General features: G+C 51.2%; 1 protein-coding gene across 2 annotated transcripts; it reads right to left on the bottom strand.

Annotated features, from left to right (window-relative positions):
• Nucleotides 1-26: 26 nt before the first annotated feature.
• Nucleotides 27-27,726, bottom strand: VPS37C (VPS37C subunit of ESCRT-I). 2 transcript variants are annotated; one of them, XM_057727849.1, is made up of 5 exons: nt 27,532-27,726; nt 6,732-6,830; nt 3,518-3,689; nt 2,676-2,758; nt 27-1,881 (listed from the first exon to the last, which is right to left on the bottom strand). In XM_057727849.1, exons 2-5 carry the CDS (start codon nt 6,822-6,824, stop codon nt 1,141-1,143), a joined length of 1,089 nt encoding a protein of 362 aa, XP_057583832.1. In that variant the 5' UTR covers nt 6,825-6,830; nt 27,532-27,726; the 3' UTR covers nt 27-1,140. The 2 variants fall into 2 exon arrangements, with proteins under 2 accessions (XP_057583832.1, XP_057583831.1); XM_057727848.1 differs by having other exon boundaries at nt 27,536-27,724.

Consider the following 27,726-nt stretch of genomic DNA (forward strand, 5'->3'; position numbering starts at 1 on the left):
TTGGTCTATTGTCATTTTTTGTTACTGAACGTGCTGAAAACCCCCAGTGTGCTGGGGGCTGCATGTGGCTCAGAGTCACAATTCCTGCCCTTTGCATTCCGAATACAGCAGAGATGCAAAGGAACGACTCTGACATAGTGATGGTGTTTTACAAAGCACCATGTGGGAAGTAACTGTTAGGGTATCTTTTGATGTTTGTCTTAGGAGGGGTTTTGGAGGGTTGGGAAGGGTTGCATCAGAGAGCCAAAGGAAGGGGATGAAGGGAGGGCTGCTGTGAATGAGATTCAAGGCACTAAAGGAGTGGACAGATGGGGTGGGCCTCAGAAGTCACCCTGGAGCGGGGGCTCCAGGCAACAGAGGTGGCTGGGGAAGCGACCTGGCCCTCTGCTCCTAAATGAGCCCCCAATATGACCACAGTCTCCTGGGCCAGAGCTGCCCCCTCTACACCAGCCAGAGGGTGCAAGGCAGCCCCCAATCCTCTAACCAGGGCGAGCAAGGTCTGGGGTCTGCCTCCACAGTCCCCGGCCTGCTCACTGCGCTGGCCCTGCTGCTGTTGTTCAGACCAGCACACAGGACAAGCTTACCTGACATCAGCCTATCAGAGTGCAGTTATGGCTTTATGTGACTTAAAAATCATTAAGTGTTTTTCCTAACTCTTTCTTCTTCCCCTGATCTAACCCTGCTGTGGCATGTGGGGCAGGCCATCCTTGAATGGACCTGAGAGACACAGAGAGCTGCATCCCTTCGTGTGGAGGGAGGGGCCGGAGACCTGGCCGAGAGAATTCCACATTTGGTTCAGAAGTCCACGGGTGAGTACAGCCACAAAGAGATGTCCACAGATGCACGCACCCCACCTGGCGAGCACCAGGAAAGCCAAAGCCAGTCACCAAAACCAGGCGCTTCCTTCCCCCAGGAGGCCAGTAAGCGCTGGGACCATCTGGTGGGGCCAAGCCGGTCACACTGCCTGGTGCCTTTCCAGGGCTGTGAGCTCCCAGCCAGGTCCCCCCAGGCCCCCACGTGTGACACAAGTCCATGGGGAGCCAACTCCACTTCCAATATTAACCTCGAATCTCAGCAGGGGGTGGGCCAAAGGTCATGGTACAGGTGGAAGTAGGGAAGGGCAAAGGGCCAGGTCCGTGCCTAATACCCAGGCCAGGGAGGACCCTGAGGTGGTGGAAACCCATAGGGAGGGGGCGGTCCTGGGGGATAGGGAGGCTGAAGGGGGCCTGAGGGCGGGGGCTGGCCTGGGAAGCCTGGGGGCTGGGGCTGCGTTGGGTACGGAGGTTTTCCTCCTGTTGAGAGGTAGGGGGGCTGTTGAGGATAACCAGGACTGGGGGTCCGGCCCCCCGCCACGGGGTACCCAGGGCCAGAGGCACCAGTGGGGGCCACGGGATAGCCCAGCCGGGGCGGAGTGCTCCTCTGTGGGGACCAGGAGTAGCCTGCAGCAGCCCTGGGTCCCGGGTGGGCTGACAGGTATGGGGGACCCAAAGGCCCACTGTAGGAAAAGGAGGGCTGGGACACCACTGGGAAGGGGGCTGGCTGGAGCGCCCCTTGGGCACTGGGGCCCACAGGCAAGCCTGGAGAGGGGCTGTAGGGCAGAGGGTAGGGAGGGATCCCCGAGGGCTGCGGCGGCTGCGAGGGCTGCGGTGGCTGATCTTCGGTCACAGGGGGAGCTGCCTCGGGGTCCGGGCGTGGTGGGGGGGGCCGGCGGGGAGGAGGGGCGTCCCCAGCGGGTTCCAGGGAGGCCCTGGGCTTCCTCATCACATCCTGGAGCTTCTCCACGCGAACCCGGCGCAGATGAGACAGCATCCTCATGGAGGAGAAGTTCTCCAGAAACATGTCCAAGGGCACCTCGCCCTCCAGGAACTTCTCAGCCATGGCCTGGAAGACATAAGCTCCAGTGGCAACAGGGCTCTGCTGGGATCGAGGCCACCTGAATAACCCCAGATCAGAGGTCAGCTGCGGCCCTCCCACCCCAGCCAGGCTCAGCAGCTGCCTGTCTTCTCTGACCCCCCGTTTGGGAATTTCTCTCTATGGTCCTTCTTGCTGCTGCTATGTTACACAAGCACATGTTTGTTTATTCTGTCTCCCTCACCAGGATGTCAGCTCCCTGAGGGTGGGGACCACCTGTTACGGCCCCCACTGTGCCCACCCCGGCATCGTGCCAGACTCACAGCAGCTGCTGCACAGTGTTGACCGACCAGATGAACACTGGCTCCCTGGTCACTAGTACAGCCCAGCCCAGGGACTGTGGGGCCTGGCAGTATTTTCCACCCAGAGCACAAAGATGTGGAGAGAGCCAGTGTGCCCACAGAGAATGAAGAGAGGCCCAGAGCGGAGCAGAAGACAGAGACCAGGCAGCCTCGGGAGAGGGCAGGGACTGGGGGCCTGGCTTCAGCCCTCGAGGGCTCCTGCCACACTGCCCTCCCCCCAGGCCTGCCAGCTGCCCCGCAGCTGTGCCATCTGCTGCCCATTTCTGCTTCAGCAGTGAGACTGGGTTCCTGTCTGCTGCATCCCAAAGGGCCTCCACTGCGACTCCGGGTGGAGATGCCGTTCACCTCTGCCATCGAGTAAAGCCCTGGTCCCACACCCTGCAGACATCAGCACTCAGGACAAGGGCTCCTGCTCCCGGGGCCGACTCCTCAAGGAAAGGAGCGTTTCAATGGCCATCTCACCTCGGACTCTTCTTCGATCTTCAAGCTTTCGATTTGCAGAAGGTCCAACAAGGCCCCTAGCTGCAGTGCTGAAGAGAATTTCTCTGGAAGGGAGGGCAGAAAGATTGACATTTCAAAAGTGCCTCTCAATTCCTTGGTGGTGGCCAAGGTTTCCGCAAAGCTCTCAGAGGGTCCTGTGTGCTGGCGGCCCCCGCCACCCCCCTGGGGTCCACGGTAGAGACGCTCCTGCTCAGTTCCCTCAGGTCACCTTCCTGAGCAGAGAGGAGCTCAGCTGAGCCCATCCCAGACCCTGGCTCCCCTGCTTCCCCATGCCTGCCCGGCAAGCAAAAGGCCTCGGGCTTCGTAGCCTGCCCACCCACTGACCCCAATTCTGTTCCGCCTCCCAGGGAGTTACTTCATCTGCCTGAGTGTCAAGTCCTCCGCTCTGAAGACCAGACAGCCCCTCACCTTCACAGACGGCAGGGTGGGACACAGAGAGCCCGGACCAGCTCCGCAAAGTGCCAGAGTGGGGCTGGCTGAGTGGCCAGCAGCAGCTCAGGACACAGGCTCTCCACATTCAAATCCCAACTCCACCTCCAAGTCCTGCATCTCCCTAAGCCTCGCTCTTCTCATCTGCGACATGACAGTGACGACAGTACCTACCCTTAGATGGCTGTTAAAGCACTTAGCCAGGGCTGGGGACGTGGTAACCCGCAGTAACTGCTGGTCCCTTCCTGTCCTGGGGAGGGAGAGGGAATCTGTCCTTCCATGCGATTCCAGCGGCGTCCCTAGGCCCACCGGGAACGGGGCCCCTGAGTGGACAGAGGGGCCCCTTGCGTGCACTCCCAGGACCAGCTGCCTACCTAGCTTCGCCTTCTGCTCCTGGCACCGCTCCACCAGCTTCCGGAGCTCCTGGTACTTGTCCGAGAGGTTTGAGCGGCTGATCTCCAGGGGACCCTGGAACTCCAGATTCTGCTCGGCCAGGCTCCGGTTGGTGGCCAGCGCCATCTCCCGCTCCAGCTGCAGGTCCTGGACCTACAGAGCAGGACACGTGACCGTAAGACCCACCACACCACCACTCAGCTTGGAGCAGGCTGGACCAGGGACTTCTGGGACCCGTTGCTCACCGTGGGGGAGCCAGGCAACACTCAGCCCCCAACTAGAGTCAGATGGGCCCAGTTTCAAACTTGGAGCAAAGCACTGCAACCCAGACACCTCACTGAATCCTTAACCCAACGGTCTGTGTGGTAGATGCACAGGAAGGGCCACGTGATGAGCAGGCTGGGGGGATGGGGGGATGGGGGAGCCACCATCCCCCCACTGTGCAGAGCTCCAGGGTGGGGGGTGGAGGAAGTCAGAGACTTCCTAGGAGGGAAGGGACCAAGTCCCAACCATTTGTCCCTAGGATTCAGAATCAAGAGGGCTCCTGTGAGGTGCACTGATGTGGCCCAGGCCAGACAACAGGCTGGATACACAACGAAGCCCCCAAATGAAGTTAGTCTGTGGAGTGAGAAAACCAGGGCCAGCCGGTGATACCGATCCCAGAGAGACCTGTCCCTGCCTCCTCCACAGGTGTGCCCTGCAGAGAAGCTGCGCAGATGAGCTAACAGAGGGGCCCCCGAGAACTGGAGGGGAGTCCCCAGGGCTGGCAGAGGACTCCCACCGGCACAGGTGACCCGTGGACCCCCGAGGCTCTGATGCCACACTGCGCACCTGGATGTGCCCCACTGAAAGGAGGTCCCTGAGCCGAGCGGCACTTTGCCCCTCGGCCAAGTCCTTTGTTGTCACCAGTGAGCGGGGTGGCAGCCTTGGGACCTGCTCTGCCCTGACGCCCTGTCCACTTGCCAGGGAGTGAGAGGAGGGCGGAGAGTCAGACCCACGCCCCTGAGGGGGCGGGGACAACACGCCAGCCACACCAGTGGCATCAGCACCCACACCTAGGCTATGGGCACAGCTTGGCAAGACCAGCTTCCCCGCGGGAGCCGCTGACTTTCCACCGCGGTCGGCACGTGGCAAGCCAAGCCTGACTGGCTCATTCCCAGTCAGATGCAGAAGGCCGTGGGCATCCTGGAGGGGGAGGCTTCCGGGGGCCTGCCCTCCTGCCGGGCCCCAGCCACAGGGCCTCAAGCCCTGTGCTCTGTGGAGGGGCTGGAGCCTGCTCTTCATGTTCCAGACTGGAAAGAGGGGTGCCACGGCTCCTAGAAATCCTGGGGCCTGGCCACGGCCTCTCGGGTCTGCCCCCACACCTGGGCTGTCTGCTTTGCTGCCGCAAATGCCCTCTGGAGCATCCTGACTCGGGGACGCCTGCACTGCAGAGTTCCAATCTCATTTTCATCAGCCGTGAAAGCTTTTCTCCTCTTGTATGGCTGACACAGAGCGGGGGGCCTGAAGCCCTCTGCTCAGCTGCCACTTAGGGGGCCCCAGATCCCCACCGAACGTGTCCTCTGCATACCTCCACTGCCTCTTCCCTGGGTCTGAACCAGCAAACCTATGCCATGTCACTTTCCCATAAACCTGGTCCTACCCGTTTCTGCCTCCTCTCCCCAGAGCCTCCCCCAAATCTTTCTCCATTAGGGGTTCACGATGAAACCCTTGACCCTCATTATAAGAGGCTGATAAGACAGTTTAAGCACCCCACCCAGGAGACCCCGCCATTCACACTCCTCCATGAGGAGAGAGGTCCCCTACTCTTTTCTCCAAGCAACGTCCACACCCCAACTCAATGAGCTCTCATCGCTCCTCACAATCCCACAGCGACTCAATTCCCATCTTAACAGCCCGTGGTAGGAACCCAGTCCAGGGGGCTCTGAAAGTCTATGGGGCTCGTCTGCCTTCGCTTCCCCTTGATCCCACGAGCGTCCTTCCCCTCACGAATTCAAATCGATTAGTCAGGCATGGCTGCACGCCACAAAACTCAACTTGCCTTTTGCCCAAGAGGTTGTTTCTGCCTACATTTTCTGTGATGCTGCACTTCCCCACACCTTCCATCAGCCTGTCCAGCACTGAAGTCAACAACTTCTACATAATATGTGATTCCACCTGTTGCTATGAAGTTCCGTGCACTTGAGAGTAGGCCTTGGAGTTCCCGGCATACTGTGCTCACACTCGGTGCTTAACACGTGGAGGACGAGGGGGTGAAGGCCGCCAGGGAGCCAGCTCAGAGCCTGGATGAGCTCGCGGCCTCACCCACCAGGGGAGGCGGCCTTGGAGCTTAACTGGGAAGAGCCCTGCTCACGTGCTCGCTGGACGAGCTCGGGGTGGCGGGATACACCACACCCAAGCCCCGCGCTCCGCGCCCTCCAGCCCCGGGCAGAGGCTGCTCCTGTGGGGAGAGGGGCGGTGGGTGTTGGGGAAGTTAGTAATACAGAGACAGAAACAGGCCTGTGACCGACCTGTGGCCTCACCTGGACTGCGCACCTGCTTACACAACTAACAACTGCTGTCAGCACGTCACACGGCGCTTACGATAAGGAAGGGAGTGGGTCGTGGAATATCTTGAGCCCTGGGGACCTGGCCAGTCCCCCGGGGTCTGGAGACTCTTGTGACTCACATGATGAAACCAACAACACTGTTAAAGGAAATCCAGAGCTGCATTTTTACACGTAAACTGATGGTATCAGTTTGAGGCCTGGAATTATAAGCAGGAGCCCCCAGAATTCCAATCTGAAGTCTCACCTGTGGAGTGGACGCACTGCCCGGGACCCTTCCCTATTGGGGCTCCAGATGGCTGTCACTCGGGGCTTCCCAGTGCTGCCTGGATCTGGATGTAGGTGCTTCCCCAGTTCAGTGATGTATGAGCCTCTGTCTTTACTACTCTTTCTTAGCTTAATCTGTATACCGTGATCTTTGTTAATTTAATAAATTCTCTCTAAATTCTTGCTTAACTGAGTGTACACGGGTTATTTTGCCAGGGAATCCTATGAATCTTGAACTGAAAGTAAGGCTTTCAGCAAAAGAGTGGGTGCAGAAACACGGCAAAGCAACTACACTCCAATAAAAACTAATTAAAAAAAAAAAAAAAAACAAAGGGTCTCAGTCCCATCTGCCATCCTTGGCCCCATGACAGCCTTCCTCTACCTCAGGGGAGTCCTGGGCCAGCCGGTCGATGGCCTGCGGGTCGTTCTGCATCTCCTCCAGCTCCTCCAGGGTCTTGTCTTTCAGCGTCTCCATCTTGCCCTGGGAGCACAGAATGACACTGAAGTGAGGAAGGGGCTGCTCAGGAGGAAAGGACCCCAAGGCCATACTCATTCTCTGCCAAAGAACCAACTGGAGTTTCCCAACAATGCCTCCACTCCACAGGGAGGCCCAAGGAGGGGCACAGTCCGGCCACCCTGCCCATCCCCTGTCCCCAGGGAGACCAAGAAGCTGTTCCTCCACCCAAACCTCGAACAGCAGGATACACGGAGGCACTGGGCAGCCAGAGGGGAAACCATGATTCCTGGCTGTGCCAGGTGAAACTCCCCAAGCAGCCGACAAGAAAGGCACGAGGAGGGAGGCGGACAGCCAGGGACAGAGGCTAATCTTGGCTCAAGGCCGCCTGTGAGCCCTGATGCCAGCATGCACTCCGGGAGGTGTCTATTTCTGTCTGAACCTGAAATACACCCATCCTCCACACGGGGGCTCTGCCGGCTTCAACATCGTAGGCTCAGGTGCCTCCCTGCCTGTTACATTTAGTGCACCAACCACCCCGGGTTTCTTTTTCCCTCAAGCGTTCTCTGCAACGACCGTTCTCTCCGTGTGCCACAAAAATGGACTGTCACATGCGTGTCCTCATCATAGAAGAACAAAATATCACCACCAAATTAGCCCCTATGGCAACCAGAAGGAAAAGAAATCCACCGACCTGAATGGGATGCCTACTTTGACAGAAGATCTGGTTTCAGCGGTCCTCTCCCTGTCGCTCTGCCCAGAGGGACATTGACTGGTGTCTGTGTGACACAGGGGTCACAGCCAGGCCCCAGGACAGAGCCCCAGGGAGAAAAGTAATCACAAACACACCCAGGACTCGATTCCCTTCTGCTGACAGGATCCTCTGCTTTCATGTTTTTATCATTTCTAGACGTGCATTTTATAGCCCTAATTTCTCATTACAGAGGCTCTGTTAATTTTCCAAAGATTCCAACACTACAGAAACTCCCCACCCCCTGCACCAGGACTCAGCAGGAGTGACAATTGGGCTGAGGGGCCACCGTGGAATTGAGGCCCAGGGTCACAGCTCTGCGGCCAGAGGTGACCTCCAGGCCTGCTGCCTCATCTTGACTAGGAAGGGAAGGCATCTCCCAGGGCGGCGGAAAGACGAAACAGAAATCGATAAAACAGAGACCACATGACCCCATTTGCCAGGAAGGCCTGGGTTTACCCCTCATGTCCTGGTATAGCTATAACAGGTGCCCCTTTCATGCTCAAAAGTGTCCTGGTTTACTTCCCTGGCGGTCCAGTGGTTAAGACTTTGCGCTTCCACTGCTGGGGGCACAGGTTCAATCCCTGGTTCTCTGGTAGGGAAACTAAGATCCCACACGCTGCATGGCATGGACAAGAAAAAAAAAGTGTCCCTGGTTTAGACAACAAATTCTATGATCACCCTACTGATAAAAGAGCTACCCAAACAGGGTCACCCTCACTTTCTGTTACCTAGTGAGGGTTGAATGTTGCCCCCAGCCTCCAAGACATGGAATGCCAAGCTTCACTGGGCACCTGAACCCCAGGGGACACTCACTGAGAAAGTAGGTGCCCCAGCCCCTCCCCTCAGAGCCCTGGTCAGAGGCCAGGGTGGGGCCCAGAAATGCAGAAGCTCTCCCGGAGATGCTGAGACAGCTGATCTGGGGCCAGATTCTGAGAAAGAGGACAGCACGTTCCTAGTTGTGTGAAACGGAGGCCACTGGTTACTGAGCATCGTGGCGTGAGTCTTACATGCGCTGTCTCTCCTACTCCTGCGAGGGGGTGACCATTGTCCCACTGGCAGGTGGGGATCAGAAAGGTTACAAATGGCAGCATCAAAATTCTGCACTCTGTCTACACCTCACTCTGCTGCTCCCAAACCCTAACCTAACCTTAACCCTAACCTTTGGTCTAAAGGTTGGGGTGGGGACTTCCCTGGTGGTGCAGTGGTTAAGACTCCGCACTCCCAATGCAGGGGGCGTGGGTTTGATCCCTGGTCAGGGAATTAGATCCCACATGCCATAACTTAGAAGTCTGCATGCCGCAACTAAGAGCCTACATGCCGCAACTAAAAAAAGATCCCGCACGTGGCAACAAAGACCCCGCGTGCTGCAACTAAGACCTGACACAGCCAAATAAATACATAAATAAAATATTTAAAAATACATATAAAAAAATAAAGGTTAGGGTGGGGGCACAGCAGACCGCAGGGGCCTGGGGAGGCGCACGCTATTACACTGCAAACCCAGTGAGTCCACCACGGGCAGGAGGAACGGAGCAACATTCTGAAGACCTGGAATGTCAGGGGCCTGGGCTTGGTCAGACTGATCTTGTCTGAGTCCCGGACCCTGCCACTTGCCACTGTGGGGCCCTGCACAGTGGATGAGCCCTGAGCCTCAGGCTCTTCATCTGTAAAATGGGTTGGTGCCACGGTCAACACAGGCAAAGCACTGGCCAGCGTGAGGCCTGGCCTAGAACAAATGCTGCCAAAAGGTTTCAATACCACAGAAGTTACTTATTTGTTACTAAGGCCTGAAACACAGCCCAAACTTGCTGGGCCTCAGCTGCAGCCAGCGGCACCCAGCCGGGCTCCACCCAGGGAGGGACCTGCCACAGAAAGGTGTCTGCTCCTTCCTGCAATCAGGGCTGAGCGCAGAGATGCCCCTGGGCCGAGGACGGAGGCTCCAGGGTGGGCAGCTGGCTGGCTGCACCCAGACAGCACGGTCAGCAGTGCCATCTGCAAGGGCCCCAGCAGGTCCAGACGCGCTCACCACACACCTACTGGGAGTGCCCTGGGCAGAGCAGCGATGCGGTTCCCCAGGACGGGCCCCAACTCTCCCCCAGCCACGTACCACGAGAGGTGGCCCCATCCATGCTGGATGAGACCACATTTAAGGCAGCACAGCCTCAAGAGCCGATGGCACACCTTTTGGTCTCAGGTGTCACTCCTAACATTATGGAGGACCCCAAGGAGTTTTCATTTCTGTGGATTTTAGCTATTGATATATATCGAAATCAAAAGTGAGAGATTTTTAAAACACAAGAACACAAAAGCACACACACTAGCCGTCAGAAGGATATCATATTGTGAACTCTCTGAAAACTCCCGTGCACTCACTTGAGAAAGAGAGTAAAAGGGAAAATAATGTCTTAGGTTGTGGAAATTGTCCCGACCTCATAGGTGGCAGGACAGGGTCTCAGAGATACCCCCTGCCAAGGGTCCCTGGAAAACACTGGCCTAGATGTTAGGAGAATGGACTCTGGAGCCAGACTACCTGGATTTGAAGCCTCGTTCTGCTACTTCCTAGGTGTGTAATTTAATCTCTTTGTGCCTCAGTTTCTCCATCTGTAAAACGGCAGTGCCTGAAACGTAGTAAGCACGACGTAAGTCTTTACCGTTACCAGGACCCTCACAACCACGTTACACAGTGGTCTCGCTGTCATCCAACCTCACAGACGCGGCTCAGAGAGGTGACCAGGGTCACCAGGCCAGGAAGTGGCAGTGCCTTAACTGGTCCAGGAGGTTTCTCACCCTGTGCATTAGAATTGCCTGGGGTCCCCGTTCAAAGCCAGAGTCCTAAGTCCTCCTCCAGACCCAGAACTTCAGGATCTCCAGGGTCCATCCTTCCTTCCTTCCTTCCCAGTTTTATTGAGATATAACTGACATACGGTGCTGTGTAAGCTTACAGTGTACAGCATAATGATTTGACTCACGCACACCATGAACTGATGACCGCAATAAGTTTGGGAACATCCATTGTCTCCTAAAGATACAAAATTAAAGAAATAGGAAAGAAAATTTTGTGTGTGTGTTGAGAACGCCTAGGATTTTCTCTCTTAACAACTTTCATATATAACATATAGTGTTAATGACACTTATGTTGTCTCTATAAATTACATTTTCATAAGTAAAAATTTATAAATTGTTACATCCCTAGTATTTACTTATAATGGGACGTCTGTGCCTTTTGCCTACCTTCATCCCATTCCCCTCCCCCACCCCCCTGCCTCTAGTAACCGTGAATCTGATCTCTTTTTCTGAGCTGATTTGTATGTTTGCTTGTTTTTGAAGTATAACCGACATACAACACTGCCAGTTCCTATTACACAACAGTGTTTCCGTGCATTTCAAAAAGGTCACCAGGAGAAGTCCAGTGACGCTCAGTCACCACATAAAGGTACTAGTTATTGATTACATCCCCCACACTGCACATCTTTCACGCATGACATTTATTTTGCAACTGCAAATTTGTACCTCTTAGTCTCCCTCACCTATTTCTCTCCTACCGCCAAGGCACCCCCACCTCTGGTAACCACCTGTTTGTTCCCTGTATCTATGTCTCTGTTTCTGTTGTTTTGCTTGTTCATGTGTTTTGTTTTTTAGATTCCACATATAAGTGAAATCATACGGTATCTGTCTTTCTCTGTCTGACTTATTTCACTTGGCATAATAATTTAATTAATTTAATTTTTAACGAAGTTTTCATTTTTACTAAGCTACCCAGTTCAGCGAGTTTAGCATCTGTCTTCTTCTTGCCTATTCCTCCAGCTCTCTGAGGGCACTCAGGTGGGTGTGGCCTCACCTGACAGGAAAAGCAAAGACCCTGGAGAGGAAGGGATTTATCGGGTCCCTGAAAAGGCAGGATGAGAACTGGGGGCTCAGCCCCCTGTGCTATTTCTACTGGGTCTCCATCAGGACCCACACGCACTATGGCATGGAGGCACCGGGCACACGAGACAGGACTTTTTCCTCTAGGAGTTAAGCTCCAGATGTGCAGCCCCCTGTGACATCGAGTATCACCAAGTAAGGGCACCACGGTGTCCAGACCGACCAGCAGAACGTGGCGGCTACAGTCTGGAGAGGACAGCCCAAGCTCTGCCACCTCCGTGGGAAGATCCACACAACGAGCACGCCTGCCACAACGCCAGGCTTCGAGCAGGCCAGGAGAGCCGCACTGCATGCAGACTGAGGCAGGGTGAGACCTGGCAGGTCTGTGCTGGGCTCCATAGCCCAGACGCCAGGGAGCTCACCTGACGGCACAGGAGGTGCTGATAGGTCTGGCTTCCCTGACGGGCTTGCCTTCACTAGCCCCTCCCCCCCACCTCCCCCCCAAAAAGGGAAATGTTTTGATTTGAGGAAAATCATCAAAACAAAATCTTCATAAAACTTTCAAGTATTTTACAACATTCTGAACGGCTGTCCTAATAGGGCTGAGCAAAGGGTAGTCCTGATGCCTCTGTGCACCTGGTGTGCACGCCCATCCTTCTTGAACTTGTAGTGCACGTGGGCGTTTGTGGGTGAGTCTGTGAGAACAAAACTGCCAAGCCCTCCCCCAGGCTTGAAAGTTCCAGGTCACACAACGGGGGTCTGCGAGTTGCTAAAACCTGCGTGAGGCTGCAGCTTGCACAAGGGACAGGGCAGCGACAAGGGTGTAACATGTCATTAAACGTTGGTGATAAGTCACCGGAGATATTTAGCAAGAGAGGAGACTTTCCCGTGTTAAAGAACGGTGGCCAATCGAGAAATAAATTAAGCAAGGGAGCACCCCAGACAATTCCAGGGCATGCTGAAGTGTGCGACCCCCTCTACCGCTAGAGACGGCCCCCTGAGCTGCCTTCCCCTCCAACCACCGGCCCACATGAAAACCTTCCTCTGCCATCTGAAGCCCCACACCTGGCTCTGTCTGATGGCTTTAAACTCCTTGTGGCAAAAATGCCTGAAACATCTATCTACCTGGTGATCTGGATAACCACACGTCTTTTAGACGGCAAGAACGCACCCCAAAGGGGCAAGGAATGAAACCCACAGCTCTCCTAATTACCACGCTCTCCCTGGATCAGGCCCCCTGGCTGGGGAAGAGGACTCCATCCTGCATGGAGAATGTGCTGGTACGCGTGAAAGTCTTGAAGCCGGCATTCCTCGCCCTTCTGTGATGACTATCTCTGCCACTCCCCGATTGGGAAAGATGGCTACGCTCAAATACAGAAAGAGGAAAGCCCATCTCAGCTCCAGGGTCATAAAAAGCCTCTCTCCGGTGTCAATGCCCTTTCATGGCAGACTTCAAAGCAGGCCATGCATGTTTGAAATGCCTCAAGAACTTCAGGTATGAAATACCTTCACTTCATGCAGGTCATTACAGTGAGCTCTCAAGGTCAGCCTGCACATTCTGACGTCTTCTATACTACTGGAAGCGGACCTCTTTCCACACAGCAAGCTTTCAGGTGAAACGTACTCGGCCGTAGCGGGATGTGGGCTGTAACGCTTTTCTTCTTATTCCATCTTCTCTCGTTTCTAACTCAACACCCCCCTCAATTCTACCATGACCATTTCACAGGTGGTAAGTTTAAGGTAGAGGGGCATGTATGAGGGAGAGTCAGAAATTATCCACACTCTGGCTGTAGAATTTACAGAAGTTTTAATATAACCTGAGTGTGGATAGCTTGTTATGGAGACAAGAGAGGGGACACCAGACCTAGAAGCCCTGACCCGGCCTGCTGCTCCTTCCACCAGGCTCCGCCCACCCAGCCACCTCCACTCACACTACTCCACGAGGTGCTGCTGGCACGTAGAAGAGCCACATGTCCCCTTTCTTCTGGAACAGGTGTGCTCAGGCTCCCACGCCCAAATGTGCCCCACTCAATTTTCCTTACTTATCAAATGGGAACCTGATGGTCCCACAGCTCCTTTCTCCTGAGATCAAAGCCGTTTGCAAACTCTCCTATGAATTTATATAATCAGCCTAGTGAGTAAAGAGAACACAGGGCATAATCACCCTTATTTCAGAGATGAAATGGAAGCCAGAGAGACACAGTAAGGGTATTGCTCAAGGTCCTATAAACGGCTGTATTGCCCAAGGTCCTGCAAACCGTTGGCGTCGAACCACTGGAGGCCGGAGTCCCTTCCCATCTCTGGTATCTTGATTTCACAAACGACACAGGGGAGTGATGAGGGTAGAGTCTAGTTATAATGTCATCCAAGATGCAGCGATTACAAGCCCGTGCAAGCCGCTGATCACCTGGGCCCTCCTCGGTCCCTGCCTCCTGGGTGGAGGAGGCTCACATCTGTGCTTGCTGACCTCTCAGGCCTGAGGAGCAGACAAGTTCCATCTTACGAGATTAATCACAGCATCACCCATCCCTGGAAGTTACCAGTGCCCTTCTTCCAGAAGTCCACAGACATCGCCTGATCCTGAGTCACCCAATGAGGCTGAGAGCTACAAGCACTTCTCATGATTTGAAAAAGGGCCTGGGTGGCTGGGGGGTGAGAATAGGACAATATTCTGCCCAAGGCCCACAAAGCAGGTGTCCCCAAAGTCTGGGCATCTGCTGCCATCAGTATTCTGCCTCCGGATCACCCAAGGTGGCAGAAAAATCCAAACCAGCGCTTCTCGAACTGGTCACAACCACCAGGGATGCCACCAAGTATAGAGAACCAGTGGGTTACTGAGAAGCTGTTTGGGGATGCAGAGTTCATATGCTTTTGTTTCTGGAGGCCTGACAAGTCCAATGACCTCACCCCTGGGCACTCAGGCCCTGAGCTGGACCTCCTCCCACCTACCACAGTGCCCAGGAGGATGCTGAGTACTTCTCAGGTGGTACCCGAGCTCTGCCCCAGGGGAAGGGCCAGGAGAGGAGAGTTGAGGTAAGGAGAAGCAAGCCCCTTGAAGTCAAGGAGAATTCTCCTTCACCTTTGTATTCCCAGGGCCCAGCAGGGGCTGGCACACAGGCAGCACGGGGTAATGCTTGCAGGAAAACAGCCAGAGGTAGGGAGGGAACCAGGCAGTTGGCTGGTGGGCGAGTCACATAGGACATGGGGATATGAGGGCGGGGCTTCTTCTACTTCTTCAGCCTTCATTCCTTTCTTCCTGCTTCACTGAATAAACATTTAATGAGCAGTTACTACGTGCCAAGAACGGAGCCAGGCCCCAGATAAAGGGAGGAAGGATAAATGGGGATGGAGGGATGGAAATAAATATTTACTGACTCCTTGCTATGTGCCAGACACAGTCTTATATAAAAACTGATGCTAACTCTCTAGGAACTCAGTTTGGTTTTAAAAAATGAAACCTTGACGACAAATCACGGTGGATCCAGGTGAGAGCAGAGTGAGAAGTAGGGGGGGATCAGCTCTGAGGGGTGGGGTGTGAGGGGCCCACAAGATCTCACTGCAGGGGCCGCTCATGCTGAGACAGGAGTCAGGGGGTCGGGGGCAGATGGGCCGTGGTGGGAGCCACTGCAGATGCTCGAGGCCGGAGACGGGGTGGGGAGAGCTGCGAAGGCGGGAGGCAGCTACACAGCGTTCACAGGTACAGGCACAACAGCTCTTCGGGGGGCGATACCACCAACTCCAAGGAGATCACACCAGGACCGAGGTGGGAAACAAGCAGGCGCTCATCTGTGTTCCCTCCACTGAGAAGAGAAAACGCATCGCCATTTCCTCACTAACAACCCCTGAGAACACAACTTTTCCTTTTTTTTAAATTAATTTTTATTGGAGTTTAGTTGCTTTACAATATTGTGTTAGGTTCTGCTGTACAGCAAAGTGAATCAGTTATATGTATACATATATCTCTTTTTTAGATTTCCTTCCCTTTTCTTTTCTTCTGTTTTCTTTTCCTTTCCCTCTTTCTCTTCTTCCTTCCTGTCTTTCGTCTCCTCTGCAGCTTTCACCTCCACAAAGGTCACAAACCCAAATGCCTACACAGGCCAGGCAGGTGTGTCAGACTCCATGTTCCCTGAAAGCATGGGCTCTAGCCCAGCTTGGGCACCTCCTGCAGGTAGGAGGGCAGGCCCAGCATTGCCAGACTTGCCGGGTCGCCAAGGGAGGCCAAAATTCCAGATTGCTGTGACATCTCCCCATTTTTATTTATTTATTTATGTATTTATGTACTTATTTACTGGCTGCATTGGGTCTTCGTTGCTGCGCATGAGCCTTCTCTAGCTGTGGTAAGTGGGGGCTACTCTTCCTTGCGGTGCGAGGGCTTCTCATTGCCGTGGCTTCTCTTGTTGCAGAGCACAGGCTCTAGGCAGCAGGCTTCAGCAGCTGCAGCACGCGGGCTCAGAAGCTCTGTGGCATGTGGAATCTTCCTGGACCAGGGATTCAACCCGTGTCCCCTGCACTGGCAGGCGGATTCTCAATCACTGTGCCACCAAGGAAGCCCGACATCTCCCTGTTTTTAAATTTCAGTAACCAATTCAAAGTTGTATCAAACATGGTGTGGGTTGTGGTTTGTTCCCTGAAATCAACACCACACCCTCCATGAGAGACACATGCGAGGAGGACATATTCCACAGAAGGGGTGAGGGGAGGGGAGTCGGGGGCAGCGACAGACATTTCTCAGGTGTCCTGGAGCCCACCTTCTGTCCCAGAGCGCTGTGTACGGGCTGACAAAGCTGGAGTAGTGCCAGCCAGAACCAAGGGGCCAGTTTCCAGGTGTGGCCCCTGGGCCTAGGTAAACCATGTACCACGAGGAGGGGCCATTAAGTCTCTGTCCACTGGTGCTCCTTGGCCTCGATTTCTTTCCATTACTTTCAATCTTGATGAAATCGAGCTCACATACCTCGAACACGGGGAACATGATCTAGTGGGAGATAGCAAGGCCCAGAGGCGACTACACTATCCCTGGTGGATCCAGGCCAGAGCAGTGCCCTTTCTCACCACTCCCTGAAGGGGAGGCTGCAGAATGTCCCGGTGCAGAGGGGATGCTGGTAAGGGCTCACCTCGGGACAGCCCTCCAGATCTAACGTCAGCATGGGGAAAAGAAAAGCAACATATCAATGACACTTGCTCAATAAGGACTTACCCCTGGACTGTTCAGCTCAACAGCAAATAGTTCCAACTGATATCAGATCCTGTGCAAGGATAAACTCACAAAAATCAAACAACCAACAAGACTGAAAGCAAAACACAGCATTTTCTAAGTGTGAGGGCGCTCAGATCAGAGTAAGGTGTGCCACTCCCAGAGATGGCTTGTGGCGCCCCTCATCCCTCGCTTCTGCCTAAACAATCAGTGCCGGCTCCCCCCACACTGGGTGCAGAGAAGAAATGCACAGAGTGTGGGGACTGATGCCCTGAGTTTGTGCTTTGGCTCCTCAGCTCCTCAGCTGCGTGACCCTGATCAAGTCCCTTAACCTCAGTTTCCTCATCTGGAAAACGGACACCTTGGGGATCGCATGTGTGCCTGGGATGAGCAAGTGGCCCTAAGAGGGCTTTGCGAGCTCCTGAGCCCTGAACAAATATTAATTATTCTGTCTCCTGGGGGCGGGGGGCGGTCTGATGATTAGAGGCAACTCTTGACACCCTCAGGGCTCAATATTGAGTCAACCAAAATGACTGCTATTACTGAACCATAACACAGAACTGTGACTTAGCTGGATGCTTCCGTTTTCCTGGCTCCACCAGGAGCTAAAGCACTGGCTCTGATTACTCCCCTCCTCTCTGTTACCAGTCAATCTTTCCCTGCCAGCTACCTCAGGTCTGAAATCACACTGCAAGGACAGCTGTAAAAGCCTTTGGTTTCTTGTAAGTTTCCCACATCTCCCTATGGTACCACAAGAAGCTGTTATCATGGCAACCTGCACAGTTCAATCTGCACGTGTTATATGGAACTGGCCCCCATCCCGTCCCTCGTGTCAAAAACACCTGTGGTTGCCTTAGAAACCTTTCTAAGCCTGCTGCTTAATGAGGAAATATGTGTTGACCTGATCTAGTTTTCTTTTCTCAGGATGATTCCAGCCGTGCAATCAAGTAACCAGACATGCAGTCACCTAACTTCCCACAGGAGTCGATAGAAGCACACCAACCATCATGTGCTTCTCACCTGGCGCAAAACACTGTCGAACTAACCTGCCCCAGTAATCTAAAAAGTTGGCATTGTACGCTCCAGAAGGGAGACTTTTTGAGTTTTCATTCTTTCTAAGGAATTTCTGGGGTTGGGATTGGGGTTGGAGCTTCCTCCACACCCCGCAATGCTGTACAGAAAAGACAGTGTGAAAAGCAGTGAAGAGAGTTCAGGGCTTCAGAGCCCAATATTCCGGATTCAAACCCCAGCTTGACCTTTTACTAGCTGCATGACCTTGGGCAAATTATTTAGCTTCCTAATTCTGTTTCTTATTGGTAAAATGGGACTAACTCTACCAACCTCGTGGGATGGTTATAAGGATTTAACAAGAAATAAACATGAAAACTTCTGGAGGTGTTAGGAAAACCACTAAGCAAGCACTAGGTAGCATTAATTCACACACTTTCATCCCTTTTTGAAACATTGCTGTAACATGCTGCCTGACAACCCTGCCGGGCACCCAGTTAGGCTCGTGTGGGAGGACTCTGAAAGAACAGGTCCCAGAGGGAAGCAAAGGATGCAGCTTTCTGAAACAGGATCCAGACTCATCTGAACAAAGGTCCACAAATATAAGGGGGCCCATATATCTACGGGGGCATGTACAATCTCTCAGGACAAGGCTTCATGAAGGAAATTATCATCTTTACCTTGATATTTACATGACCGAATGCTCCTCAGGTCCAATGAATAACTCCATCTGACCCCTCTTTTCCCAGAGGCAGGCCCCCCAGTGAGAAGACCCAGGAATGGTGAGCCGGTTACCGTGCCACGTGCAAGGGGGCACTCTCATCACCTTTTTTCTACTCAAACTAGATTCCCCTCCCGACCTCCACTTCCATCAGCACCCTCAAGCTTCTCACCCCTAACTTCTAACTCTCCAGGCCATCTCCCCCACCTCTGAAGTCCACCACCAGGTTGTATCTAGTTGTCGTTCCAATGTCTTTTAGGTGCAGCCATCCTTGCCCTTCCACAAACTCCAAATGGGTCTTCCCACCTCCAACATGTCAGGCACCTCTGGATTCATTTTTTTTTTTTAAAAAACACTGCTTCCAACTCCATCCAGCCTTCCCTGAAGCTAGTCATCTTCCTCTGCTGCCCCCAACCTTCCAGCTGGGAGCTGTCCAAGCACAGCCTGACATGCTGTCAGGACGTGCCGCCTCTATCCTCTTTTCCCACTTGCCTGGTGTGCCCACTCCTGTTATTTTCTGAAACTTTTTCAACACCTCCCCCCACCCCCACCCTCCAGCACACAGAACAGATCACAGAGACCATGCTCTGGGCAAAGGGGTAGGGGCAGAGCCCTACTCTCCCAGCTCAGTCTTCCCCTTGACCTCAAGGGGGCCCCTGAGGCACCTTCCCAGGAGATTGGAGAACCACTGCCCTAACTCCTCACCTCTGCTAATCCCAATATTCCCCACCCCACCCCCTGCCTAAGCCCCCCTCCTCCAGCTGTGCTGCCTCACCAGCAGCTGTGACACAGGGCAAAGAGGGAGGAAAGGAGGGCTCTGGGTAGTAAATGCTCTGTGGTACTCACAAAGCATGTGGGAGGGCAGGCCGAGTCTTCGGGAGATGGAGCAAGGAAGGGCAGAGGCAGCTTACTTAGTCTCTCCATACCTCAGTCTCTTCACTAACACAGGACTTTTATAAGGATGAAATGAGTTAGTTCCCAGGAAGTCTAATGCCCGGCTCTCAGGCCAGGCTCAATAGAGTGTGGTGATTCGCATCACCGTGGCTGAGCTCAGCCCACCCCTACCTCTGCAACTCAAGCCCTTCCCACGTGGACACTAAAGAGAGAAAACTTAACATTCTTCCAGAGACCACATTACTCAACAGAGTGATGGAACTCAGATGGCTGGACATAACTCAGATCAATAGCACTCGGCTTCAATCAAAATGATGGCCAAGAAACAAGTCATCTAACAAGCAGCCTGGTCCTGAAACTTCCTGACAGCAAAACACAACCCAGCCACCCAGAGAAGCCTCTTCCTTGTCTGGCCCCTGGCTTGGACTTGAAAAGAAAACCATCCTAAGCTTCTTCCCATCGAACTTCTACTTGTTTCTCCTCGATCCCAACTGGTAAGATGACTCAGAAAGGATCCCACACTGCAGCTGTCAGTCTTTCACCCCACCTCACACTTTCAAATCTGCAGATCAAGCTGAGTAAACAAGTTCAACCATCCTTAAGGAAGGATCAAGATTAAGGTCAAGCCAAAGACACACTCAGGACAAATAACAGGAGTCTGTATGGGGTCACTCAAGTGTGTCTGTTCAAAGTCCAAGATGATGACACTCTCTCTTCTCGCTGATCTGGGGCCATCCCAGGTGGTATAAAGTGGGGCAGCTCCAGACACTACCCCGCCAGTGATGTATGACCTGACGAACTTCTGGGTCCAGCAGAGGCAGGCAGGTGTATTGGGGGCAACAGTGTAGCCACAGAAAAAGAGAAACCAGGCCAGAGCCTCCACAAGTCTACTTTTGACTTAGGCAGGAATCTATACACATTCTTCCAAACAGGCGAGAGGTGGCAACGCAACACCAGCGGCCGCACTCAGCTCTGGGCTCGTTACCAGCCTGGTGCAGAATGTCTACCGTGAGCCAGCCTCTCCAGCAGCTGCCTGCCTGGTTCTAGCAGAGTCAACCCTCTCCAGCCCCCTTCCACATCCCCTAGTAAGCTCCAGAGGACACAGTCGATCAGAGCTCTTGCATCCTGCTGAAAACTGTTGCTTTTTTTTTTTTAAAAAAAAAACGCCAGTGTTTAGGACTTGCCTGGTGGGCCAGTGGTTAACAATTTGCCTTCCAATGTAGGGGACACAGGTTCGTTCCCTGGTCAGGTAACTAAGATCCCCCATGCTGCAGAGCAACTAAGCCTGTGTGCTGCAACTACTGAGTCCACGTGCTCTGGAGTCCGTGCCACAACTAGAGAGGAGCCCATGCACCACAACTAAGACCTGATGCAGCCAAAAAAAAAAAAAAAAAAAAAAAGACAACAACAAAAAAACAAAACCCAACTGTGTTTAGTAGCACGTTCAAAATCTTGTGCTCCTTGGCTTGGCCTACAAGGCCCTGCACCAGCAGACCCCAGGCCTCACCTTCCAGCTAGATCTCTCTCCACTCTCCCGTGGGCTGCAGACTCCATCCTGACTCTCTGTTCTACCTATTCCTAGAACAAACAACATGCTTCCAATCACCTGACAAGTATTCCGCATCTATAAAGATCAATATGACGGGGATCCTGCCCTCTGGGAGTTCCCAGCTCTGCTGCCCTGCCTTTGCTCTTACAATTCCCTCCACCCAAAATTTCTTTCCTACACCTTCTCCAGCTTGAAAATGCCTGCTGATCCTTCCCTGTCAGCTATCTGGGACACGTTCCTTGCTCCTTCTCCCAAAGACTTCACCCTGCCTGCCCATGGTGCTCTGTAAGTACCACGCAGCAGTCAGCATGTTTCTCCAGCAAGACTGGAAGCTCCCCAAGGGCCCAGCACACATCTCACTCATGTCTGCATCCCAGCACCAAGGTCAAGGCCTAGCATGCACGAGGTGCTCCGTGAGTGCTGACTGCACAGGAACCTCCACTTTCAGACAAACTTAGAGCAAAAGGGACCAGATTTACTTTCCTGCCTCAAACAACTACAAACCAGACAAAATAAATTAAACAACTGTTTTCAGACATTGGACATCTGGCAGCAGAGGATGGATTCCTGGATGGGATGGGGGTGGGGGTGGGGGTGGGTGGGCAGGAAACAGGAGTGGGGAGCAAAAGAGGTGAGTTCTACAACTGACCCAACTTACTGTATAGAGAGAGTTTTCAGGCCATGGCACAGGGAAGGGGTACCCAGGCAGAGCCTGACAGTCTCCTCAAGTTGGGATGAGAGAGTTGGGAATCTAGGGAGGACAAGGTAGCCAGAGTTCACAGGGTCAAATACCAGAGAGGAGAGAGCTACACAGCGAACTCTGGAAATCTGCAGAGGGTCCCCCTTGAGTTTTCATTTGAGTGTTGACAGTACTGGTCAGGGTTAGAGGGAACAATCCTTGGGCCTCAAGTTGAGCCAAGACTAATTTGTGTTCCCACCCAGCAGAGTGGAAATACCTCATAACTCATAGGACATCAGTAGAGCACTGAAGACAGCAGTGCCTTGGTAGTGGGGAAAATTAACCCTGGTTGAAAGGCTGGTCTGGTCCCAGCTAACAATGCTTAACAGTGAGGTATCAAAGGATCAAATTGTTTCCAAGTAACTTAACAGTGTCCCCAAACAATGCCAAGAATATTTATAAAAATACAAAAACATTCAGCATCCAACAACAGGGTAAAATCTGCAACATCTGACATTCAATCAAAAATTACCAAAGAAGCAAGAAAATATGATCCATAATGAGGAAAAAATAATAATCAGTAAAAAACAGACTCAAAAATATAGATAACAGAATTAGCAGACAAGGACACTAAAATGGTTACTACAACCGTATTCTATATATTCAAGATGCTAAAGAAGACTGAGAATCTTAAGTTGAGACATGGAAAATATAAATAAGATACAAATCAAATTTCTAAAAATGGAACTACAAATGTCGGAGATAAAAAGTATACCAGTTGGAAATAACAACAGATAAGACACTACAGAAGAAAAGATCAGCGAACCTAAAGAAACAGCAATAGAAATGATGCAAAACAAACCACCCCCCCACCACCACACACACACAAAGACTGGGGGAAAAATAAACTGAGCATCAGAGGGATGTGGAACAACTTTAAGCATCCTAAAATACACGTAACTGGAGTCCCCAAAGAAGAGAGAGAGAAAAGAATAGAGAAAATACCTGAGCAAATATTAGCTGAAAAGCTCTCAAATTTGATGAAAGTTTTAAACCCACAGATCCAAAAACTCAGTTAACCCAAGCACAAGAAATATGAAAACTATACCAAGGCACATCTAATTAAATTGTTTAAAACCAGTAATAAAAGAAAAGTAGCCAGAAGGAAAAAAGACACATAAGAATAGAAGAAAAAAAAAGAACCACAGCAGATTATTGAAACAACATAAAACAGAGGACACTGGAACCACTTCTTAAAATGCTGAAAGAAAAGTAATTGACTTAGAATTCTATACCCAGGGAAAATATCTTTCAAAAATAAAGACTTTATCAGACATCCAAAATTTAAAATAATTCATTACAAACAGACCAGCTCAATAAGAAACTTTTTTTTTAAAGTCCTCAAGTCAAAAGGAATGTAAAACGAAGTGGAAATCTGGATTTACAGGGAGGAATAAAGAGTACTGGAAATGATAAACATAATATATATTAAAAAGTAAATATAAAAGAGCTTTTCCTTTCTTTTTAATCTCTTTACAAAATAATTGACTGTTTAAAGCAAAAACAGTAATAACATATTGCAAGATTTATAACATACGCAGAAGTGAAATGTGTGACAACAGCATAAAGGCCAGGAAGGAGGACATGAGAGTGTACTATCGTTAGGTTCTTATACTACATGTATGGTGACACAAGATCACTTGATGATAGACTGTGATCAGTGAAAGGTGCAGACTGTGCATCTTAAAGCAACCACTCTTTCTTTTTTTTTTTGCTGCACCGCACAGCTTGCCAGATCTTAGTTCCCCAACCAGGGGCTGAACTCAGGTCATGGCAGTGAAAGTGCTGAGTCCTAACCACTGGACTGCCAGGGAATTCCCAAGCAACCAGTTTAAAAAAAAAAAAAAGAGTTACAGCTAATAAACTAAGAAACGAAATAAAATGGAATTATAAAATCTACTCAATCCCAGGGAGGTCAAGAAATAAAGGGAAATGGGAAGAAAGAACATGGGACAGATTGAAAACAAACAGCAAGATGATAAAGTTAAACCCAGCTAGAGTCATCAATCCTTCAGGCATAAACTCAGGTCGGAGATGTAACCTGGGCCCCAGACGCAAGCAGATCCCCCATATACTGCTCTAGAGCAGAGATGGAGCCCGTCAGGCCCCAGCGCCCAGTGCCCCATGTGTTTCAGATTCAAGGCCTGTCCCTTCAGGCAACTGCACCCCACCAAGGAGTCTCCAATGGGATGTCCACCCAATGGGTAGACTTAGAGCACATCTTGGACTCAGAGCACAGCTGTCAGAGGGAATTGCAAGGGAAACATCCCAGGTGACATGTTCATGTTAAATTAAAATGTACAATCTGGAGTAAGATGGTGGAGCAGAAGAACCGTGAGAGTTAAATCCAACTACACTAATAATCACATTAAATGTAAATGGTCTAAATATCCCAATTAAAAGGCAGAAATTTTAAGCTTGGATTTCACAAAATGCAAAACTCATCTATGTGCTGCCTACAAGAAACACACTTTAAATATAAAGACAAATAGTTCAAAAGTAAAAGGATATGAAGAGATATACCACACTAATTTTTTAAATCTCTATCCATTTTATAATTGTGGTAAAATATACATAAAATTTACCATTTTAAACATTTTAAGTGTACAGTTTTGTGACATTAAATACATTCACACTTGTACAACCACTACCACCATCTACCTCCAGAATTTTTTCATTATCCCAGACTAAAACTTTGTATCCATTAAACACATTAACTCCCATTCCTCCCTTACCCCAGCCCTTGACAACCTCATTCTCCTGTCTCTGTAAATTTAACTACATTAGGAACCTTACATAAGAGGAATCATGCAACATTTATCCTTTTGTGACTGACTTGTTTCGCTTAACATTATTTCCTCAAGTTTCATCCATGCTGTCAAAAATTTCCTTCTTTTTAAAGCTGAACAATATTCTGTTTTATGCATGTATCACATTTTGTTTATCCATTCATCTGTCAGTGGACACTTGGGTTGCTTCTACCTTTTAGTTATTGTGAATAATGCTTCCAGAAACACCGGCATACAAATATCTGTTTGAGTCTCTGCTTATACTTCTTTAGGGTATATACCCAGAAATGGAATTGCTAGATCACATAATACTTCTACCTTTCATTTTTTGAGGCATTGCCATACTGTTTTCCACAGCAGCTGCCCACTTTACATTCCCACCAGCAATATAAATAAGGGTTCTAATTTCCCTACATCTTTGCCAATACTTCTGGTGTGTTGTTGTTGCTGTTGTTTTAACAATAGTTATTCGAATGGCTGTGAAGTGGTATCTCATTGTCATTTTGATTCAAATGTCCTTAATGACTAGTGATGCTGAGCATCTTCATGTCTTTATTGGCCATTTGAATATCTTCTTTGGAGAAATGTCTATTCAAGTCCTTTGCCCACTTTAATCAGGTTGTTTGTTTTTTCACCACTGAGTTGCAGGAATTCTTCAAATACTCTGGAAATCAATCCATTAGCACTAATTTTTTTTTTTTAACTTGGATTGGCTATGTTAATACAAGACAAAGTAGATTTCAGAGCAAAGAATATTACCAGGGGTTAAAAGGGTCATTTCATGATAAACGAGGTCAATTCATCAAAAGCACGTAAAACCCCAAAATGTTTATGTATGGAACAGTAAATTAAAACAATTCAAAGCACACAAAGTACATCCTCTGTTTACAAAGAAATTAAATTAGAAATCAATGTACACTGGACAGAGGAAGAATAAAGTAATAGCATAATGCTGACTTTGCCTCTTTTACTACTTGTAATTCTGCCCAGGAGGGAGCAGATAAATCAGCAGTATTTACATGTCTTCAGTGCTAGGCATACCTGACCTGGGTTATCTGTTTGACTTTCATGGTTCAGTTTCCCCTCTCCTCTCCTCTCTGGCCCATCCTAAGCCCCAGGGACTCCCCTTGTCAGCCCCAGCTAAATCACAATAAACAAAGCTGTTTGGTATTTGCTCAAGTCTTTCACATAACCAGTGAAAGGTAAGAAAAATACAGTGGAGGAAACACCTGCTAAATAAATATGCCTTTAAAGCTCCTGAAACCTCAGAGACTGTTGCCTTTACAGAGATCTCTCTGTCATGGGGCAACTATCCAGGAATGAACTGGAACCTTCTGAAAACTCCAGAGTATGAGGAGAAACTAAAAGAATTTCCAAACAGAGATCCAATCGGATTAAAACAAGGTCTTTACTGACCTGATTAGGACAGTCTGGAAAAACCCTACTAGGACTGGCCAACAGTGTCCAGGAGATGATTCATAGAGCTAAGTTACCCCATCACCCTTTTAATGGCAGATTAGCAAATTACACAGTAACAAGCAAAAAGATAACAAAAACCCTTAGAAATAATTTCACTTCCAAGCTCCACAAATCTACAAATTCCTTAAGGCAGTGCTTCCCAAACCTGCCTTACAATAACAATCACCCAGTGCAAGTGTTAAAAATACAAATTCCTGGGTTGCTCTCCAGAATCTAAGCAAGAATCTCCAGAGGTGGGGCTCTGTGTCTCTTAACAAGCATCGCAGATGACTGTTAACATCCAGCAAATACATTAGCTTGGAAATAAGACTAACAGGTTAAAAATCCCTACTTGGCCACTTACTGGCTATAGCACCCTACCTAACATCTCTACTACTCACTTCATCTGCAAAATGGGCTCACCACCTACCCTGACTGTTCCCAGAATCCAGTATGTTCCCAATGACCCTAGAACACTGCTGACAGCACATGGCAGCGAAGCAAGAAATGAGAGCTATTGCTACCTTAAAAAGACAAAAATCAAAAAAAAAAAAAAAAAAAAAAAACCAACAAAAAACCCCCCCAAACAACCACAGCCACCAGAAACTGCCCAGATGAAATCTACAAAGAAAATTTTCTACCTAATGTAAACTACAAAGGCACCAAGCCAGGTTTCTCAGATAATCTAGGAAAAAAGCTTTTCTGGGCACTATGACTGCCAAGAACTCTCATTTCAGGGTCCAGTATTTCACTCCAAGTCCTCACAACCACCCAGGACCAGAGTTCATGCCTGTACAGGGTCGCAGCTTTGGATAACAGCCAAAGAAAGTCTTTCCTTTCCAAATCCCTTGGTTACCACCACCACCTCCAGCTCTAGGGCTGACCTGAGAGTCAGGTGGCAGCATCTTGGGTGCACCAGTAGGAAATGGGACTGCTGGGTAAGAGGCAGGGAGCCAATGAAGAGGGTGGAAAAGGCCTGAGTCAGCAACAGTATTACAGGGATACAGCTGAAGTGAAGGGAAGTGAATTTGTGACGTTTCCGGAGCAAAGGGTGGACATTCCCAGGGTGAGTGAGCCCAGACACTGTGCAGCTGAGAAAGCACTGGCTAGTCTTCGGGGCTGAAACCCTGAGGTGTAGAGTCCACTCTGCCAGTAACACACCCCCCGACTGCTCTCTGAACTCAGGAGGAACCAGGCATACACTGGACAGTCACAAACACTAATGCCCTTTGTAATCAGCAGGCGCAGAACTAAGGATTGGTCAGTGATGTCAGGCAGTCCAAGTCTCGGTCCAGAATAAAGGATCAGAACAGAACCAAGGCTGAAAAGCCCCATCCTCACTGCCCTGGAGAAAGGGCAGGCATAGCCCAGAGAGTTAAAAGACCAGAGCGTTCCTCAGACCCCGCTCTGCCGCCGGACTCCCGCTGGCAAGTCAGACCCCACTCTTAGGCTTGTCTGCCCAAACGGGCTCTAACGTCACCAGAAGTGTGACCAGCGAGACGCTCCAGTACGGGGTGGAGGGTGAAAAGGCGGCGGTGAGGAACGGGGCGGTGCTGGACGCACGATCTGCGCGGGGCGCTCGGGCAATGCCTGCCTCCCTCCCCGCGAGGGGCAGGGGCGCCGGCCCCCCGGCTGCAGTCACGCGCCCCTGGCGCCCAATCACCAGCTTCTGCCAGGTGAGGCAGGCAGGCAGGGGCGCGCGGGGAGCGACTGCCAGCGCCGCCCCCATTCCGGTCCTCGCCCCTCCCCGGGCCCGCTCACCTACCCCTGCCGCCGGCGCCGCCACCGCCGCCACTGCCGCCGCCGCCGCCGCCGCCGCCGCCGCAGCGGCTTACACGGCAGCCGGAGCCCACACTTCCGAGGTCCGCGAGGCCCGCCCCCTCCCGCCGGATGTGACACCCCCCTCCAACGTCCGGGCGCTGGGAACTGAAGCCCACGCCGCTCGTCCCACAGCAC

This window comes from Hippopotamus amphibius, chromosome 3 (assembly GCF_030028045.1).
Source record: "Hippopotamus amphibius kiboko isolate mHipAmp2 chromosome 3, mHipAmp2.hap2, whole genome shotgun sequence".
Classification (NCBI taxonomy): Eukaryota; Metazoa; Chordata; class Mammalia; order Artiodactyla; family Hippopotamidae; genus Hippopotamus; species Hippopotamus amphibius.

Coding starts and splice junctions, on each gene's coding strand:
- VPS37C (XM_057727849.1), bottom strand. CDS start 6,824: ATGGAGACGCTGAAAGACAAGACCCTGGAGGAGCTGGAGGAGATGCAG. Junction 3,690..6,731: donor TGGCCCAGGACTCCCCTGAG/GTAGAGGAAGGC, acceptor CCTGCTCTGTAG/GTCCAGGACCTGCAGCTGGA. Junction 1,882..2,675: donor AGATCGAAGAAGAGTCCGAG/GTGAGATGGCCA, acceptor TATGTCTTCCAG/GCCATGGCTGAGAAGTTCCT.